This window comes from Vicugna pacos, chromosome 7, assembly GCF_048564905.1.
Source record: "Vicugna pacos chromosome 7, VicPac4, whole genome shotgun sequence".
NCBI lineage: Eukaryota > Metazoa > Chordata > Mammalia > Artiodactyla > Camelidae > Vicugna > Vicugna pacos.
This window is the reverse complement of record NC_132993.1, coordinates 5,158,310-5,173,083: the sequence shown is the minus strand read 5'-3', so window position 1 is coordinate 5,173,083 and position 14,774 is coordinate 5,158,310. Positions and strand designations below refer to the sequence as shown.

At 59.5% G+C, this 14,774-nt stretch overlaps 3 protein-coding genes across 13 annotated transcripts in view; 1 reads left to right on the top strand and 2 right to left on the bottom strand.

Moving 5' to 3' along the window:
- Positions 1 to 72: 72 nt before the first annotated feature.
- FASTK (Fas activated serine/threonine kinase) lies at positions 73 to 4,366 on the bottom strand. 7 transcript variants are annotated; one of them, XM_006211308.4, is made up of 10 exons: positions 4,160 to 4,366; positions 2,978 to 3,400; positions 2,305 to 2,484; positions 2,065 to 2,204; positions 1,367 to 1,580; positions 1,104 to 1,263; positions 789 to 880; positions 588 to 702; positions 398 to 512; positions 73 to 284 (listed from the first exon to the last, which is right to left on the bottom strand). In XM_006211308.4, the coding sequence occupies exons 1-10, from the start codon at positions 4,239 to 4,241 to the stop codon at positions 177 to 179; spliced, it is 1,629 nt and encodes a 542-aa protein (XP_006211370.1). In that variant the 5' UTR covers positions 4,242 to 4,366; the 3' UTR covers positions 73 to 176. The 7 variants fall into 7 exon arrangements, with proteins under 7 accessions (XP_006211370.1, XP_072820276.1, XP_072820277.1 ...); XM_072964175.1 differs by having other exon boundaries at positions 398 to 527; positions 4,160 to 4,343; XM_072964176.1 differs by having other exon boundaries at positions 398 to 527; positions 1,104 to 1,218; positions 4,160 to 4,343.
- A 235-nt stretch (positions 4,367 to 4,601) lies between these two features.
- On the bottom strand, positions 4,602 to 7,181 carry TMUB1 (transmembrane and ubiquitin like domain containing 1). 2 transcript variants are annotated; one of them, XM_006211306.3, is made up of 3 exons: positions 7,049 to 7,181; positions 5,710 to 6,128; positions 4,602 to 5,423 (listed from the first exon to the last, which is right to left on the bottom strand). In XM_006211306.3, the coding sequence occupies exons 2-3, from the start codon at positions 6,096 to 6,098 to the stop codon at positions 5,072 to 5,074; spliced, it is 741 nt and encodes a 246-aa protein (XP_006211368.3). In that variant the 5' UTR covers positions 6,099 to 6,128; positions 7,049 to 7,181; the 3' UTR covers positions 4,602 to 5,071. The 2 variants fall into 2 exon arrangements, with proteins under 2 accessions (XP_006211368.3, XP_072821460.1); XM_072965359.1 differs by lacking the exon at positions 7,049 to 7,181 and adding an exon at positions 6,253 to 6,958.
- Positions 7,182 to 9,797: 2,616 nt separating this feature from the next.
- AGAP3 (ArfGAP with GTPase domain, ankyrin repeat and PH domain 3) overlaps positions 9,798 to 14,774 on the top strand; it is a 54,133-nt gene continuing 49,156 nt past the window's right edge. For 2 of the 4 annotated variants that reach the window (XM_072964168.1, XM_072964167.1), the window contains exon 1: positions 9,808 to 10,446. In XM_072964168.1, coding sequence (XP_072820269.1) covers positions 10,116 to 10,446 — 331 coding nt within the window. In that variant the 5' untranslated portion in view covers positions 9,808 to 10,115. Of the gene's footprint in view, positions 10,447 to 14,774 lie in introns of all 4 variants that reach the window. The other 2 variants (XM_072964171.1, XM_072964166.1) reach the window with 2 other exon arrangements.

Here is a 14,774-nt window from a genome sequence, read left to right as displayed (position 1 = left end):
GTGTTGTCCAGGCATGAATGGAAAAGAGGTGGGGAAACGCAGCCCACTCTATCCCAGAAAGGAGAAGTGCAGTGGGGAAGGAAAGGGGCTTTAATGACAAATCAAAACAGAAGGAGCCAAAGTGCAAATTGTCCACCCCCCATAGGGGGGCCATCCTGAACCCTGTGTCTACCCCCTCAACCCCCTTCAGGCCCCCAGCGGAGGCCCAAGGCCTGGAGCTTCTGCCTCAGGTAGCTCTTGAGCTGGGGCAGACCTCTCTGTGACTCCAGTTCCTCGAAGGGTAGCTGCAGGGGGAGAGAACAACAGGTTATCCTTAGGGCCTGCGGGGGGGTGGGGGACAGTGAGGATGCACACGAAGTGTCCCGAGGTGAGGGGAGGGGATGGGCGAGGCCCTCACCGGCAGGAGCTGGTAGCCCATCAGACCCAGGTGCCGCTCCCGCAGGGCCCGGGAGCCCAGCAGCACTCTGCCGTCCCTGCAGTAATGCCAGCGTTCCCGCAGCATCAGCACCACTCTAGAGAGGAAGCGACTGCGGCTCAGAGTCGTTGTGCACCCAGGCAGCTGAGGCTCTCCCATCCTCTCCCCTTACCTTTGGGCAGGGTCACGGGTTGTGTGGGGACAGGACCTGGGAGGATATGGTAGGAAGGGGTCCTGGGTTCTCACAGGAAGCACAGCACCAGAGCTGCTGACACACAGCAGGAAGTCTGCAGGGCAGGGAGAGAAAGAGCCACTGGTTTTTAGCAGACGAGGCTCTGTGTTCTGGGGAGCCACTAGCCCATCTGGAGCTCACCTGTGCAGTAGCCTGGAGGCACGGTCAGGTCCTGCCGATACTTCTCCTCCCCCAGGAGCTGGCGCAGTCCCTCTGCCACTATATCCTTGTGACTGAGAAGGAGAGGAACACCGGTATCAGGAAGGCCCCCAAACACTTTTCGAGCCAGGTCCCAGCTAGTTCTGCACCCCTGGGAAACACCTTCACTGCTTCGCTCTCTTTATGACTGCTGAGAGGGCATCAGCACGGACAAGTGCCGGTCCCCCAGGCTTTGCTACTCTGTGCTTCTTGTGGACCAGTCCCCTTCCCTTCCCTCCCCCAAGCTGCCCCATCCACCTGTACTTGCAGCGGGCACGGTCGGTGATGAGAGGCTGGGGGAATATGGGCACTTGCTGCCTTCGGGGAAGGCGGGGACCCCGGTATCCTGGGAGCTCCAGCTCCACGGCCGTGTCTAGCAGGGAGAGGTAGCGCCGCACAATCAGGGCATGGGGGGTGCCTGCGGGAGAGCAGGACCGAGGCTTACTGGGCCGCAGACCCCCACCCTGCTTTCCCCTGCCCACTGGCCCTCCGGGACCCAGCCAGCCCTCCCGTTTGCGCACCACTGACGTGGCTGATGAAACCTGGGGAGAAGACAAAGTGCAAGGCTCGGAAGGGCAGGCACCGCAGCTGGCACAGTGACATCAAGATGTTGACAGTTGCCAGGGGGGCCACCCCTGCTTCCCGAGCCAGGATCCTCTCAAGGCAGGGCATAAACTGCTGTTCCAGAGGCAAGTAGTTCAGCCGCCCAAAGGGTAGGACCAACTTCTGTACCACCTGCAGAACAAGAGCAGCCCACCACCCAGCAGGAAATGGTCAACATTCTTTACAAGGTGAACCTCAGGGAGGCTTGGCCTGTAAGCTTATAATGTCCCTGTACAGGCAGAACAATCCCTCTATTCGACACACACCAAAGGTTCGACAGCATAAGCAGTGCTTGAGCCCCAAGGGATTAGTTGCCAAACAAGCAGAGGAGACATCGCTGTGAGATCTGGCCCTGAACACTTAGAAAAGTGGGATCAGTGAAGCTAAGACAGTGTGCTAAGAGTGCTTGGGGAACTGTTGAGAACCGGGCATCTGGGCTGGGGAGTTGGACAAGTCAAGGAGAGCGTGAGCCAAGATGGAACCCCTAGGGGACAGAGCAGAGAGCCTAGCTAGCTTGTCTGCTGCAGGAAGAAGCAGCCAATCAAGCTGGTTGGGGGCTAGTGGGTATCCAAGGATGACTAGGAGGGGAGATTGGGAAGGTGGAAAGTAATCCCACCTTGCTATTGAGCTGGGCTTCCTGGACCACCAGGAAGTGGGCAATGGCTTCCAGGAGACGGGGTTCCCGCAACCGGTGGCGGGCCAGGTGCTGGGCCAGGAGCACCATCACATGGGGAGTCAGTTCCTCTGGCCTGGCCTCTGTGAAGAACAGCTTATCACACTGGGCCCTTGGCCCAGACAGTACCACCTGTGTCCTCAGCTCCCCTCCCGCCCTCCCACCTTTAACCCCCTCCAGCACCTGCCAGGCTGCGGATGAGGTGCTGCTGCGGATGCCGCAGGAAATGGGGGCAGCTCAGAGCAGCTTCCAACGTTTGCCCACCACGAAGGACAGGTTGCAGAGGGGGAGGTGGCTTCGGAGGGAGGCGGAACCTTCGCTCCTGCTCCAGGGCACATACCAGGGCCCCATCTGAAGGGAAGCCTGAGAGGGAGAGGGTCAAAGGAGGCAGTCTGCGTAACAAGGAGTTGCTCTGCTCTGCTCCAGTCCTGGAGTTTAGTTAGTGAATTCCCAACCTTTCTAATCTGTTTTTTGAGCTGGAAGGTTTGCTATAGGAAATGTGTGAATACCAGAGAAATGTGAAATACCATGTGAACTAAGGTATCGGAAAGGTCAGTGGGGAAGGCCTTATACAAGGAAGGCAAATAAGTTCTCCTCTCTTGCCAATGGTGACAAATTGCAGTGGCTTCCTAGAGCACTGTATTAGAAGGGATACAGGGTGGCAACCTAGCTAAGCTGCAATGAATGCTGCTTGACTCATGATGTCTGCAGTGAACATGGGGGAGCAGCAACAAGTGTGTCAGGGTATGTGCCGTTTCTGGAAAAGCCTGGGAGGTGGGCTTTGATCTGTCAGTGATCTCGGGTCCCCCACTATTCTCTTTGTCCACTAACACCCACCCCCATACACCCTCCTCACCAAGTAAGACTGCAAGATGCAGACACACGTGGATGGTGTGAATGTCAAAGGAGGGGCAGTTTCGGATGATGAGCTGACTCAAGTCCTGCAGTGTGGCCTGCTCCACAGGAGGGGGCCGTGGCTGAGACCCCAAGAGCTGGCCCAGACGACGAAGTGCCACAGGGTAGTGGTGGGCGCGCACCTTGGTAGGGTTCTGGCCCAGCCAGCGCAGCAGCTCCCCAGGGCTCCTCGCCTGTTCCAGAAGCCGCTGCAGCCCCTGCACAGGGCCTGCATGGGGGCCTCCTCCAGGAGGCCGGTCCCCCCACTTGCTGGGCCCCAGACAGCAGGGCTGTACTGGTGGGAGCAGCAGCAGGCCAGACAGCCGAGCACTGGAGGCCTGGGCAGAGAGCAGGACTCGAAGCATGGAGTTGGGTGATGGAGACCCTGAGGGGTGGCCCAGAAAAGGGGGTGAGGTTTTCTCCAAAAGGGAGAAAGACCAGCTATATGCTCCTCACCTCACTTCCCATCCAGTGGGGCCTGGGATCAGAGTAACCCTTTGTGACTACTCTGGTCCTCATCCCAACCCGCCCCTCTCTGCCTCCTTCCATCCTTTGAAATAGCAATAGTAATCCTTCAGTCTTCTCAGCGCAGGGATATTTACAAAGCAATTCCACATGCATTATCTTCTCTGATCCTCCTTACACGCCTATGAAGAGGTAGGCAGGAGTGGCACTACCTCGATTTCACAGGTGGAAAAACCAAGGCCCAGAGAGGCGAAGGGTTTAAGTTAAGCCCGAGGTCACGAGTCTGGTTAGTGGTCGCGCCCAGCCTGAAGCCCAGCTCGCCCCGACGATACGCCCTCCCGACCACCTCCCCCTCCCGCAGGAGGCGGCGGCGGCACGGGGAGTGGAACGCGGGCTCCGTAACCGGACGGTCCTGGGTTCCATGCTGGGTGCTCCCACTTACCAGCTGCGTGACCTTGGACAAGTGGCTTCGTCTCTCTGCCCAAGCCGCCTCGCCCGTGAAACGAGGACACGGCGCCCAATTCGGAGGGCGCCCTTGGGCGCAGCTTTGCAACGGCGCGGAGTCGGCAGTGTCAGAGGCCCCCACACCCACCCGGGGATGCCAGGAGACCGTGGTCACCGTCGCCAACACCAACTCCCGCCGCCCTCCCGCAGCCCACCCCGCAGGCACCACCCCTACATGGCTCCCCAGGCCCCGCGTAGGTTGCTCCCTCAGTCGGTCTCGGGGCCCGGGAGCCGGGCTCCCCCCGCGGCCTCCTCATCGGCAGGCCACCGAGTCCGCCATCTTCCCAGCAGCCCCCGGATCGCCGCCTAGACACCAATCGCGGCAGAGTCCTCAGCCAGCAAGACGTGGCTCCCGTCAAGCCCCGCGCGCCCCGCCCCCTGCTTCCGGGAAGCTGCGCGAGCGGCGCCGGGGCAGGGTCGGGGGCGGAGATGGGGGCGGGACCTGGGCGGGGCCAAAGAGCTAGGCGCTGAGGCTGGGGCGAAAAGGAGGGGAAGTCAGTGGCAGGCCTGGGAAGGTTGGGCGGGGTGAAGTGCCTGGTCTGCACCCTTCATTCCTCTCCCAGTGGGCAAGAGCTCCCCGCCCTCACGGGCCAACACACTCAGACACACACCAAGAGTGAAAACTTCACAGTTATTTAATCTGCACGTGTTCCAGAGGACCACCCCCCAACCCCCATCCCCCACTCCCTTTCTCCAGCCCCTCACAGTCTTTGGGTCCCTAAATCAGCCCAAGGAGCTATCAGGGACTAGAGGTGGCTGGGTCCTCAGGCAGAACACTAAGAAGGGCCCAGGGGCGTGGCCCGACTCTGCCCAGGCCCAAGGCAGCGACAGCAACTGTCTGACCCGGGGGAGCCAACTGTCAATGGGGGCTGAGGGCCTGCAGCCCTGGCAGGTGGCCCAGAGCCATGGAGGTCACAGGGAGGGGTCTCCGCTGGCTCCTCGAGTGCTCTGCGACGCAGAGCTGGGCTCCAGGGTAGTGGGAAGAGGCAGGTCGGAGAGGCAGGCCTGGGCAGACAGCAGCTCCCACCATGTCGTGGGGAGCAAGGTCCGGAGGGGCCAGCAACGCTGCCAAGAGCCCGTGGAGGCACTACGGGCGGTACATGGCAAAGGCGAGGAGACTGAGGAGCAGGGTGAAGCCGGCCAGACCCAGAGTGGCCGTCAGGGGAAAGAAGGGCCGATACTGGATCTGGCAGTACCAGAGCAGCAGTAGCAGCAGGAGCAGCAGGGGCAGCAGCAGGCTGCCTACTTCCAGCCCGGAGGGGCCTGGCTCTGACCCCGGTGGGCAGGGTGGGTGTGGGGGGCCCACCCGTGTGGACACGTGGCAGTGGAGAACACAGTTGGGGGGGAGGTGAAGGCTGCCCAGGGTCTGGGTGTCGTCTCCTAGCAGCTGCCCTTGGTAGATGAGTCGCACATGCTGTTCCCGGCCGGGAAACTGGGTCCTGAGGAGAGAGGGACCTGGGTAATAGAGCAGGCCTCAAGCAATCCTGGCCTCTTGCCCAGAACAACTGCCCCTCCCATCTCTGTCCTCCACCTACCACCCAGGTCAGGGCCTCCAAGGGGGCCCCTCCTGCTTCAGGGAAACAATACAGTGTGTGATTTGGGGACCTCAGTTCCTCATCTATAAGATGAGAGGGCAGGCTCAGATATCTCTGGTGGCCCTTGCCGGTCTGTGATCATTCCCACCCTACTGTTTGGCCTTTCGTTCCTGTCCTCTTCCCAGCTTACCTTTTCAGGGAGCCAATGGTGTCGTGGGGCCAGGCCCTGGCCACCTGCTCTGAATCGTTGAGGAATTTCAGCCGTAGCACTAGGGGCTCCTGGGGCGAGTCTTGGGGTGGCGGTGTTGCTGGGAGACCCATGCCAGGCTCTGGCTGTGCAGCCTGACTTCTGTGTCTCAGGCTGGGGGTCTCAGCTCCTGGGGCCTCCCCTCTGATGCTGTCGGTGACCGCCATGGCTTCGCTGGGCTGTGTTGGTGTTGGGGCCCCCGACGGCTGAGGCAGTGAATCGGAGCCCTCGGCAGTGTGCGTTGAGACCCAGGCGAGAGCCAGCACCAGAAGGCAGGCAAGCACCGCGAAAAGAATGGTCACCTCATCACCTACCCCTTCAATCAGGGCCATGGCACCTGCCTTGCCCGCTGCGCTACCGAGCTGGAGAGGCACAAAGAACTCATGAGGGACTGGCTCACCAGCTAAGAGCCCTCCCAACTTCAGGGGGCTCCTGAACCCACCCCACTACAACTCTCCGGAAGTACTAATTCCCCGGCATGCTTACCTAAGCTCCACCCTGGCGCACAGACTGCTCTGACTCCTAGTCGCCCCAAACTTGCATCGTATGCCCCTTCCCATGACCAGATCCCAAGTCCTAATTTTTTATAACCTGAGCTCTAGGTCTTTAACCAGCTCCTTAATTCACCCAAATCCTATTCCGAGGTCAGGGCTTTCACCTTCTAAGCAACCTCTCTCCTAGTTTCAACCCCCAACAAACTTCACCCCAAAGCTTACCTATTCTTCCCGTTTAGTTCACCCCAAAGTTTACCCACTCCGTCTATTTCATCCAAAGCTTATCTACTCCTCCGTCGCAAAAGTTCCTCCAAGGAGGAAGGAAAAAGGTCTCTGTGCATACATACATACACAGACACACAGACACGCGTGCGCTCTCATCTTGCCCCGTTACCATTTACCCAAACCCCAACCCGCGGCACAGGTCTGATTCTCAAGGCTTCCCCACATCAAACGTCAAACTGTGCCCTTTGGCAAACTAGAGCCTCCGAAGGTTGCCACCCCTCGCTCAACTCGGCCCATCCTGGTCCACTCAAACCCCACCCCAAGGTGGCCCGACCCCAAGCCTCCTCTGGGGGCCTATCCAAACCCAGCCTGCAGCAAGACCCCACATCTCGCCCGGGAATCCGAAGTCTTCGCTCTCCCCAACTCCATCCTCCATCACCCATCCCATCTTCCCGCCCCGCAACCCCCGAGCGGCGAAGAGCAACGGCGATCCCGGGGCGGGGCCAGCGGGGGCCAGCTGGGGGGGACATCGGGGTGGGCGCGGTCAAGGAGCAGGGACTCACCGCCTGGCTCAGCCAGCTCCATAGCGGACCCTGGGGCACTTCCGGGCGGGAGGCGCGGAGGTCGCAGACACCTGAAGACACCCCCCCTTCCTCGTCGCCACCTCCGCCGCCGCCCGGAACATTGTGGGACTTGTAGTCCGGCGCGGTGCTCAGTCCCCGCCCTCTGCGCTGCGGACCCACGTGCGGGGCTCAGTTGTCTGGTCCCAGTGCCCACAAATTGCTGAGGGGTCGACAGGGGCGGGTTTGGGGGATTTGCTGGCCCCTAGAGGTTTGGGCAGCAGCAAGATCCTCCCAGTCCCCCGCGGGCAGCCAGAGCTCCTGTCACTCCGGAAACCACCGTCAGCTGGAGCTTGTCAGAGCACTTTTGAGATGCATGCAGCCTCTGGGGAGCTCAGGTGGACCCCACCCAGGCCTACTCTTTTGTCAGAGTGGAGGCCAGAAGGCATCCTGGATCCTCCAAATTGACTCTTCAGCCCAGAGCCCAGTATTCATGGGCTGCCCAACCAGGCTGGCTGAGGTCATATCTGTCTTCAGGGCTGGCCACGGTGGCTTGAGTTGCCTTATTTCACTGGTCCCCTCCTCCACTATGCCCCTGTAAGACTGTGCAAGGAGCGTGGACTTTAGAACCTGGCACAAATGCTGATCCCTTATCCTGTGCTTATCAACTGTATGATCTTGGATGTGTTATTGAGTCTCGTGGAATCTAAATTTTGTTGTTCCTAAAACATACCTCATAAGATAATTGTATGGAAGAAACTGGGTGTATTATTAAATAAGTGTGAAAACTATGTAGGGGACCTGTCACACAGCAGTTATTTGTTCACTTAGTATTAGAACACTCCCTCCACCCAAATCTGAGCTCAGAAATTGGGCCCTTAGAGTATTGCTGTATAGGGAATGCTGAGCCTCAGCCTGATCTGGGCCAGTTAATTTCCATGGGTTTTCCCTCCTTCATCTGGGCTCCTATAGCCACAGAGAACTCATCCTAAATTCCATGGGCCAGTCAATTAGAAGTAATGTACCCTAGTGTTCAGATAGCAAATGCCTACTTGTGGGAGCAAGCACTCCAAATGTTGCCTTGGGAGTGTCAGTTTAGATTTATGACATACAGAACTAACTTATCTCTAGTTCCTTCCCTCCCATTTATTCATTTATTCTAGAAATACTTATTAAATGTATACTATGTGCCAGACACTATGTGAAGTGCTGGGAGTACAATGGTGGATCAGACTCTATCCCTGCCCTCTTGTGGCTCATATATTAATAGAGGGAGACAGACAATCAGCCCACCAGTGATAAAACTGGTGCGTGCTGGCTGGTGGGACAACCCTTGTGAGGGGCTCTTTACCCTCAGATCTCTACTGGGAGGTACCTGGTGCAACTTCTTGCTGTCACTTCAAATTAAGCATCTAAAAGACATGTTAGATATTGCTTTTAGACTAAGCCAGGTGTTCTGTTCAATCACTGTATTTTGCAGATGAATCTCAGAGAGGATGCAAGACATTCTTAAGGTCAAACAGGTAGGTAGAACCCACATCTCTCAGGAGCTAGGGAGGCCACAGGTGTTGATTGGCTTGGACCAGGTTCTTTGGAAGGTACAAGAAACTTAGGAATGGTGACTGGGTTGGTCCTGGGGTAGAGCTGTATGGTAGCCAAATGGTGGGCAACTTTATGCTGGGAAAAGACTCAGCTTGGCCTAGGAAGTGGAAATGTCTGTAAAAAGGATAGTATGTGTCAACTGTGCCAGAGGACATTGGGGTGTAGCCCTGGCAGGCTGACTGGGGCCAGTGTCCTGCACATGCCACCTCTTCTGGGGTTTAGGGGTGGGTGGTTGGCAGAACTGCATACAGCTTTGGCAATGGGGTTGCAGAGGAACCAGAACATTGAAGGGAACTCCTTGGCTCCAGGAGTGGACAGGAACATGGGATGGACAAGGGAGAGAGGACAAGGAAAATTGAGACAGTCATGTGGACTCCGGTGATTGTCTTGAATGGGGCGAGTAGGGGAAGAAGGCATAATAATTGATTCTTTTCTCTTCTTCCTTCCCCCTTCCATTGGGGTCCAGAAGCATTCATGAATCCTCCTCCAGTCTGACAATGGAGGTCTTTTAGGAGAGACTGGAAGATAAGAGTAGGGATGTTTAAAGTGTCATTTCCAAGAGCCCCACAGATGAGGCTCTCAGGGAGAACTGGAAGTAGAAGCCGGGAATCCAGATTTCCAGCCTCTGTGCTGCAGCCGGCAATGGAGAGTCCAGGGAGGGCCAGCGAGAGAATCCTGGGTCAGGGTGGTCTCTAGAGTTGACTTCGGGGCCCAGGGACAGGAGAGCCTGTGCTGCACTGAAGGCATGGCGATGTAAGGGAAGCGCGGCTGGGCCTAGGCTGGCGACCTTCCTCGGCCAATCAGCCGCACTCATCAGCACCCTCAGGAGCACGGCACTGTTCGGGCACCGACCAGAGATCGGACACCCAACCCAGACCAGCGCAGGGAGGCGAAAGCGACAGCCGATGCCGGCAGGAGGGGAAGGCAACCATCCCCTCTAAGCGAGTGGCCTCGCGGCGGTTGTGGGTGGGGGCTGGAGAGGAGGCGGAAGGGCCAAGGCTGGGTGGGAGGGGCCCGGCGGCTGGGGCTGGAGCGCGCGGCTCGGAGGTGGAGGCTGCAGAGCCAGAAAGCGAGGGGCGGGGGCGCTGGAGCCCGCGCGCAGGAGGGGCGGGGGCGGCGGGAAGGGGGGCTCGAGCTGCGTGTGTCGGAGCCGGCGGGGGCGGCGGTGCGTGCGCATGACGCGGGGGGGGAGGGCCCGGGCCGCGCGCTCCCGGTCCCGTTGTTGTTGCCGCTGGAGGCTGCTTGGAGGCAGCGGGATCGCGGCGCTGGGAAGCGCCCGGCAGCGGCGGCCACAGCGTGCGCGGCGGCGCCTCCCGGCCTCGGCCCCGAGTCCCCGGCCCCATGCACTAGCCCCGGGCCGCCGGCTCCGTAGTCCCGGCCCCGCCAGCCCCGCGCGCCCGCCCGCCGCCGCCGCAGCGCCGCCCCGGGCCCTGGCCGGGCCCGCCTTGGGCCCCGCGGCTCCGGAGCCATGAACTTCCAGGCGGGCGGGGGGCAGAGCCCGCAGCAGCAGCCGAGCCTGGCGGCGCCGGGGGGCGGCGGCGGCGGCGGCGGCGGCGCGGGGGGCGGCGGGCAGTTCGGCGGCGCAGGGCCGGGGGCCGGGGGCGGCGGCGGCCCCTCGCAGCAGCTGGCCGGCGGGCCCCCCCAGCAGTTCGCGCTCTCCAACTCGGCGGCCATCCGGGCCGAGATCCAGCGCTTCGAGTCCGTACATCCCAATATCTACGCCATCTACGACCTAATCGAGCGCATCGAGGACCTGGCGCTGCAGAACCAGATCCGGGAGCACGTCATCTCCATCGAGGGTGAGCTGAGCTGGGGGCTGCAGGAACAGGGGCTCGGTGGCCCCTCCGGCGCCGGCTGGGAGCTTTTAGGGCCCGTTCCGGCCACTCTCTATCTGTCGGGGGTCCTCGCGCGCCTGAGGTCCGAGCCACGCGGTTTGTGGCTCTGCAGCGCCGGCGGCCAGGCTTCGCCATTTCTCGTTTGGGGACACTTTGGGGCTGGGGGCAGGCAGGTCCCGTGCCAGGGGACACGTTTATTGATCTTGGTGCTCCAGGGCGTGAAGGTGGTGTCGCTCCAGGGACGGGTGCACTAGGAGCTGCAGAGGTTCAGGGGACCTCGGGCCAGGTCTGGTCAGGCATGGCCGAGGAGGGTGGGCGCGGCGGAGGGCCTCGGCGGGCCGGGAGGTGGGGCTGCTGCTGCTGGAGAGGCTTCTCAGCAGCTGTCCCGGCCCTGCCCGCGGCGAAGCAGGGGATCGGCTCGGAGCCTCCCGTTAGTAGATGGCAGCATTCCAGGGCCCAGCGCCCGCGGGCCCCGGAGGGTGGCACTCGCCGCGGCTCCCTCTCCTGACGCACATCCCCGACGCTGTCGCGGCCGGGCGGGCGCGGGCCGGACCTGGCGCGGGGCTCGGTAGCCGCGGCCGCGTGGGAGGCGCCGGCGGGGCCAGTGGCTCCTTCGCTGGGTCCTACGCGCGCCGGGCACCCGCCACTGCTCTGTAGGGAGCAGCTCGGGAGGCGGGCCCGGGGCTGCTGGGCGCTGACCGACCTCCAGAGACACGGCACCAGGCGTCAGGGACCAGAACCCCGGGCCACTGAGCTTTCCAGCTCTCCGTTTTCTAGGCTCTCGGCCCTGGACTTCAGTTGCGGAGGGGCAGAGGAAGTGGGTGCACGCTGCCGGTAGATGCCCCAAGACCCCTGGTGTTGTGGGGGCGGGCCACACCCGCAGGCACCCCAGTGGCCTGGTGACCTTTGAGCGCCAGTCGGGCAGATGGGCCTCGTCCTGGACCATCTGTTTCCACCTCCCGCTCCATTTGAAGGGGGACACCCACCAGCAGGTGGTGGGTTCGACCTCAGTGGAAACACACGGAGAGTGCAAGGCCTTTTGCTGATGACACGAAGTTGTGGGCAGGGGCCTGTCTACTCCTTGAGCCTCACAGTTAGGGCCGTACTCCCATCTTTCTCTCTTTGTGTGAGGCTCTGTGGGCTCCTTTATCTGAACACCCCCTTTCTGCTTTCAGAGGTCTGCATAGCTGAGGAAGGAGCATTTGGTCTTTCGTGGGTAAGGGACCTCATTTAGAGCTGGGATCCTGCCCTTTTCTGGTAACATTCCTGTCTGATTTCTTCCTCCAGCGCTCTCTCATCTCTTTCCTCTCAAGGCTGAGTTCACTGTGAACTAATTAGATGATAAAAAAACTCATTAGCATAGATCTGAGTAAATGGCCTGAATCATCCGTGTGGCTAGGGACCAGGAGATGGCATTCGTGTGAGCCGGGGCCCCAGAGAGAGGAGATGACCAATTTTTCCTCCTAAATCTGAAGGGGTGGAGTGGGGACAGCTGCCATTCCCTGTAGCTTCACTGTTTCTCATGAGGAAGTCAGAGAAGTTCCCAGTCAGCTCCCAGATGCCGCCCCCACCCCCACCCCCACCACCCCTTTTGGAGGGTGAAGAGACTCGGTGGGACAGACACAGGAGGGGAAGCGGAAGGCAGCCAAAGCTGGGAGAGGCAGGAATGGGCTGGATTCCACATCTCATTCCAGCTTCCTTAACAGAGCGCCCCCCTCCCCGAGCTCAGGAGGTCTCTGACTGGGCATTGGGGTGATGTGGAGGCCACAGTTCCTGGGACACACTTGTGTTTTCACTCCCCACCCCCAGTCTTGAATTCAACATGACAGGCCAGATTTCCCCTCTTAGAGCCCTCCCCCTTGACCAACTTCCCCGCTGCGGTTTGGAAGTACCCCATGTTCCGTCTGCCTCGGCTGGAAGCTTGGTATCACCATCGCGGATCCTGAGACCCAATGTCTCATTGTCACCAGGCCCAGCTGCTCCTCACACATCCGTTCCCAGCTCTCCTGGTCCCTGCTTCCCTGCTCTTTCTTGGCAAGGCCTCCCAGCTCTTTCCTCCTTCTCCCTCCTCTTTTTCCCAGCCTCTCTCCTGGAGCCCATCTTTATTACCCACCTCACTCTAGTTTCCCACTTCTGTCACCCCAGCTTTGCTGTAGGCAGGCAGCAAAAAAAAAAAAAAAAAAAAAAAGCCCAGAAAACTCCTTCTCCAATTTCTGCCCTATATCCTTTCTCTCTCCATCTGCCAAACCATATTGCTGCTGTCCTGCAAAGCAGCGTCCCCATCTTCTTTCTTGTTGGGGCGGGGGAATAGCTTCTCACTCAGCCTGACTGAGTCCCCCCTGCCAGGGCCCAGCAGACCTAGGTTGAGGCTGTTACGTTACATAAACACATTCATAGCCTGGGAGGCTGATCCTGTTTACTAGGGATGAGCCTCTCAGTGGGAAGGGATGGCATTTTCCTAGCATGTAATAAGCCTCCCTTGGTGACAGTACTTCAGTGAAGGGTGCATGTGTCCCAGCTCTGAAGGTGATCGGGGAGATGCGGTCAGGATGCATTTGGGCCGGAGGAAGTGCAGTGGCACCTTGCCCTCCTGTCCTTCTCGCTTCTTTCAGCCTCTGAGCCCGTGGCCAGGGCAGGAAGAAGCAGAGGAACTTTCAGCTTTCCTGTGTTTCAGGACAGGATTTCAAGGGAGGCAGACCGTTTTGAAAAGTTCCTTTTCCCACCAAAGGCCAAGGAAAGAGAAAACCTGTCCACCCTTCCGTCTTAGGGGATGAGAGAGGTATAACCAGGAGCTGGGATGGAGGGATAGACAGCTTACCACGTGCAGAGCCTTTGGACCAGTCTCGCCTGGGACGGGGGAGAGGGGACATTGAGGCTCAGAGAAGCTAGGGACCTAAGCCAGGATTGGCAAGGATCCTGTGGGGCCTCAGGCAGGAGCCTGCAGGGAGGGGAGTTCCTGGGACTTGCCTGGGTGTCCTGGCTGTGTCCTAGAAAGAGGGCTGCAGAGGAAGCAGGCATCATTGGTCCAGATGGGGGACAGCCTGGGCACGTGGAACACGGGATCCTGGGACAAGTGAGCCAGCAGCTCGCATGAACTGTTGGGAGAAGCAGCCCTTGGGATCCCAGCAGGTGGCCTGGAAAGGCTGGCTTGTCCCTGAGTAGATGTGAACCCAGGGAGGTCTGCCCAGGGAGGCCCATAGGCAGGGCCTATAATGGACAGCAGCCACAGACATGCCCTGCGGCTAGTGTGTGCAGGAACCCGGCTTTGTCAACTCGGTGACTCGTTCCCATCCCCCTTGGTTTTCCCATACGGGTTTTTAAGCTGTGAAGTTCCTTGGAGAGGTCAGTCACCTGGCTGGCCTGTTCCTCCCTCACTCTTCCTCAGTCACAGGGGCATCGTCTGCCTGCCTCTGTGGGCTCCCTGCTCGGTAACATTCTAAAGATTCAGGTAAAAAGAGGTGCGGGTTTTCCTGTCTGGTTTAAATCAAGGCTAGAGAGAGTAGGGGCCCGGGAGCTGTGGGCCGGACGGTCAGACAGGGCGGGGCACACTCTTCCTGCAGCCTGCCTGGGGCTTTAGTTTGTCCCTTGTTTGTCTGTGTTCGTGACTAGATCCTAGCCACACCCCTGTGATGCAGAGAGAATTGTGCTCATTTTGGAGACGGAGAAGCTCTCCTCTGAGCTAATTTGCTAATTTGCCTTTCTGTCTGCTCTGGGGGTGGGCATTCCCCAACCTGCCGCTAAGACTCACCTGCGGGGCTTGCTCAAGTGCTCGTTTCTGAGGCTCCCTCCGAGGGATCTGATTTGGTGGGTTTGGGATGGGGGCCTAGAGATTTACGTTTGTAACTTCCCCGGGCCATTCTGGTAATCAGCTAGTTGAGGGAGTGAGTACCTGGTGGGGGACTGGTTATTTAGGACTTGGCACAAAAGAGCTTTAGGAATTCTGAAAAAGAGGATACCTGTGTGGGTGCCAGTGGCCAGGGAACGATGCATTTGTTCCAGATACATTTATTTAGCTCCTCCTGTGTGGCCCAGTTGCACTGAGCGCAGTGGAAAGCAAAAGGAAAGGGGAGGTGGGGAGGGAAGGGGCTGAGCCAGCACTCTGGACCTAGAAGGTGAATGGACCAGCCTGTAGGAGGTGCCAGAGGGGGGATTGGAAGTGGCGGGAATAAAGCCCAGATTTTAAGAAAATCAGGGTAAAGGTTAGAGACTAGGGAATACTTGTCAAGACCCCAAGCCTGCATGAACTCAGGCGGCAGAGAGATGGACACACATCTCACCCCCCATCAAACCTT

Coding starts and splice junctions, on each gene's coding strand:
- FASTK (XM_072964175.1), bottom strand. CDS start 4,241: ATGAGGAGGCCGCGGGGGGAGCCCGGCTCCCGGGCCCCGAGACCGACT. Junction 1,581..2,064: donor AAGCCCAGCTCAATAGCAAG/GTGGGATTACTT, acceptor CTTGTTCTGCAG/GTGGTACAGAAGTTGGTCCT. Junction 1,264..1,366: donor TTTCATCAGCCACGTCAGTG/GTGCGCAAACGG, acceptor GCTCTCCCGCAG/GCACCCCCCATGCCCTGATT.
- TMUB1 (XM_006211306.3), bottom strand. CDS start 6,098: ATGGCCCTGATTGAAGGGGTAGGTGATGAGGTGACCATTCTTTTCGCG. Junction 5,424..5,709: donor ACCATTGGCTCCCTGAAAAG/GTAAGCTGGGAA, acceptor CTCTCTCCTCAG/GACCCAGTTTCCCGGCCGGG.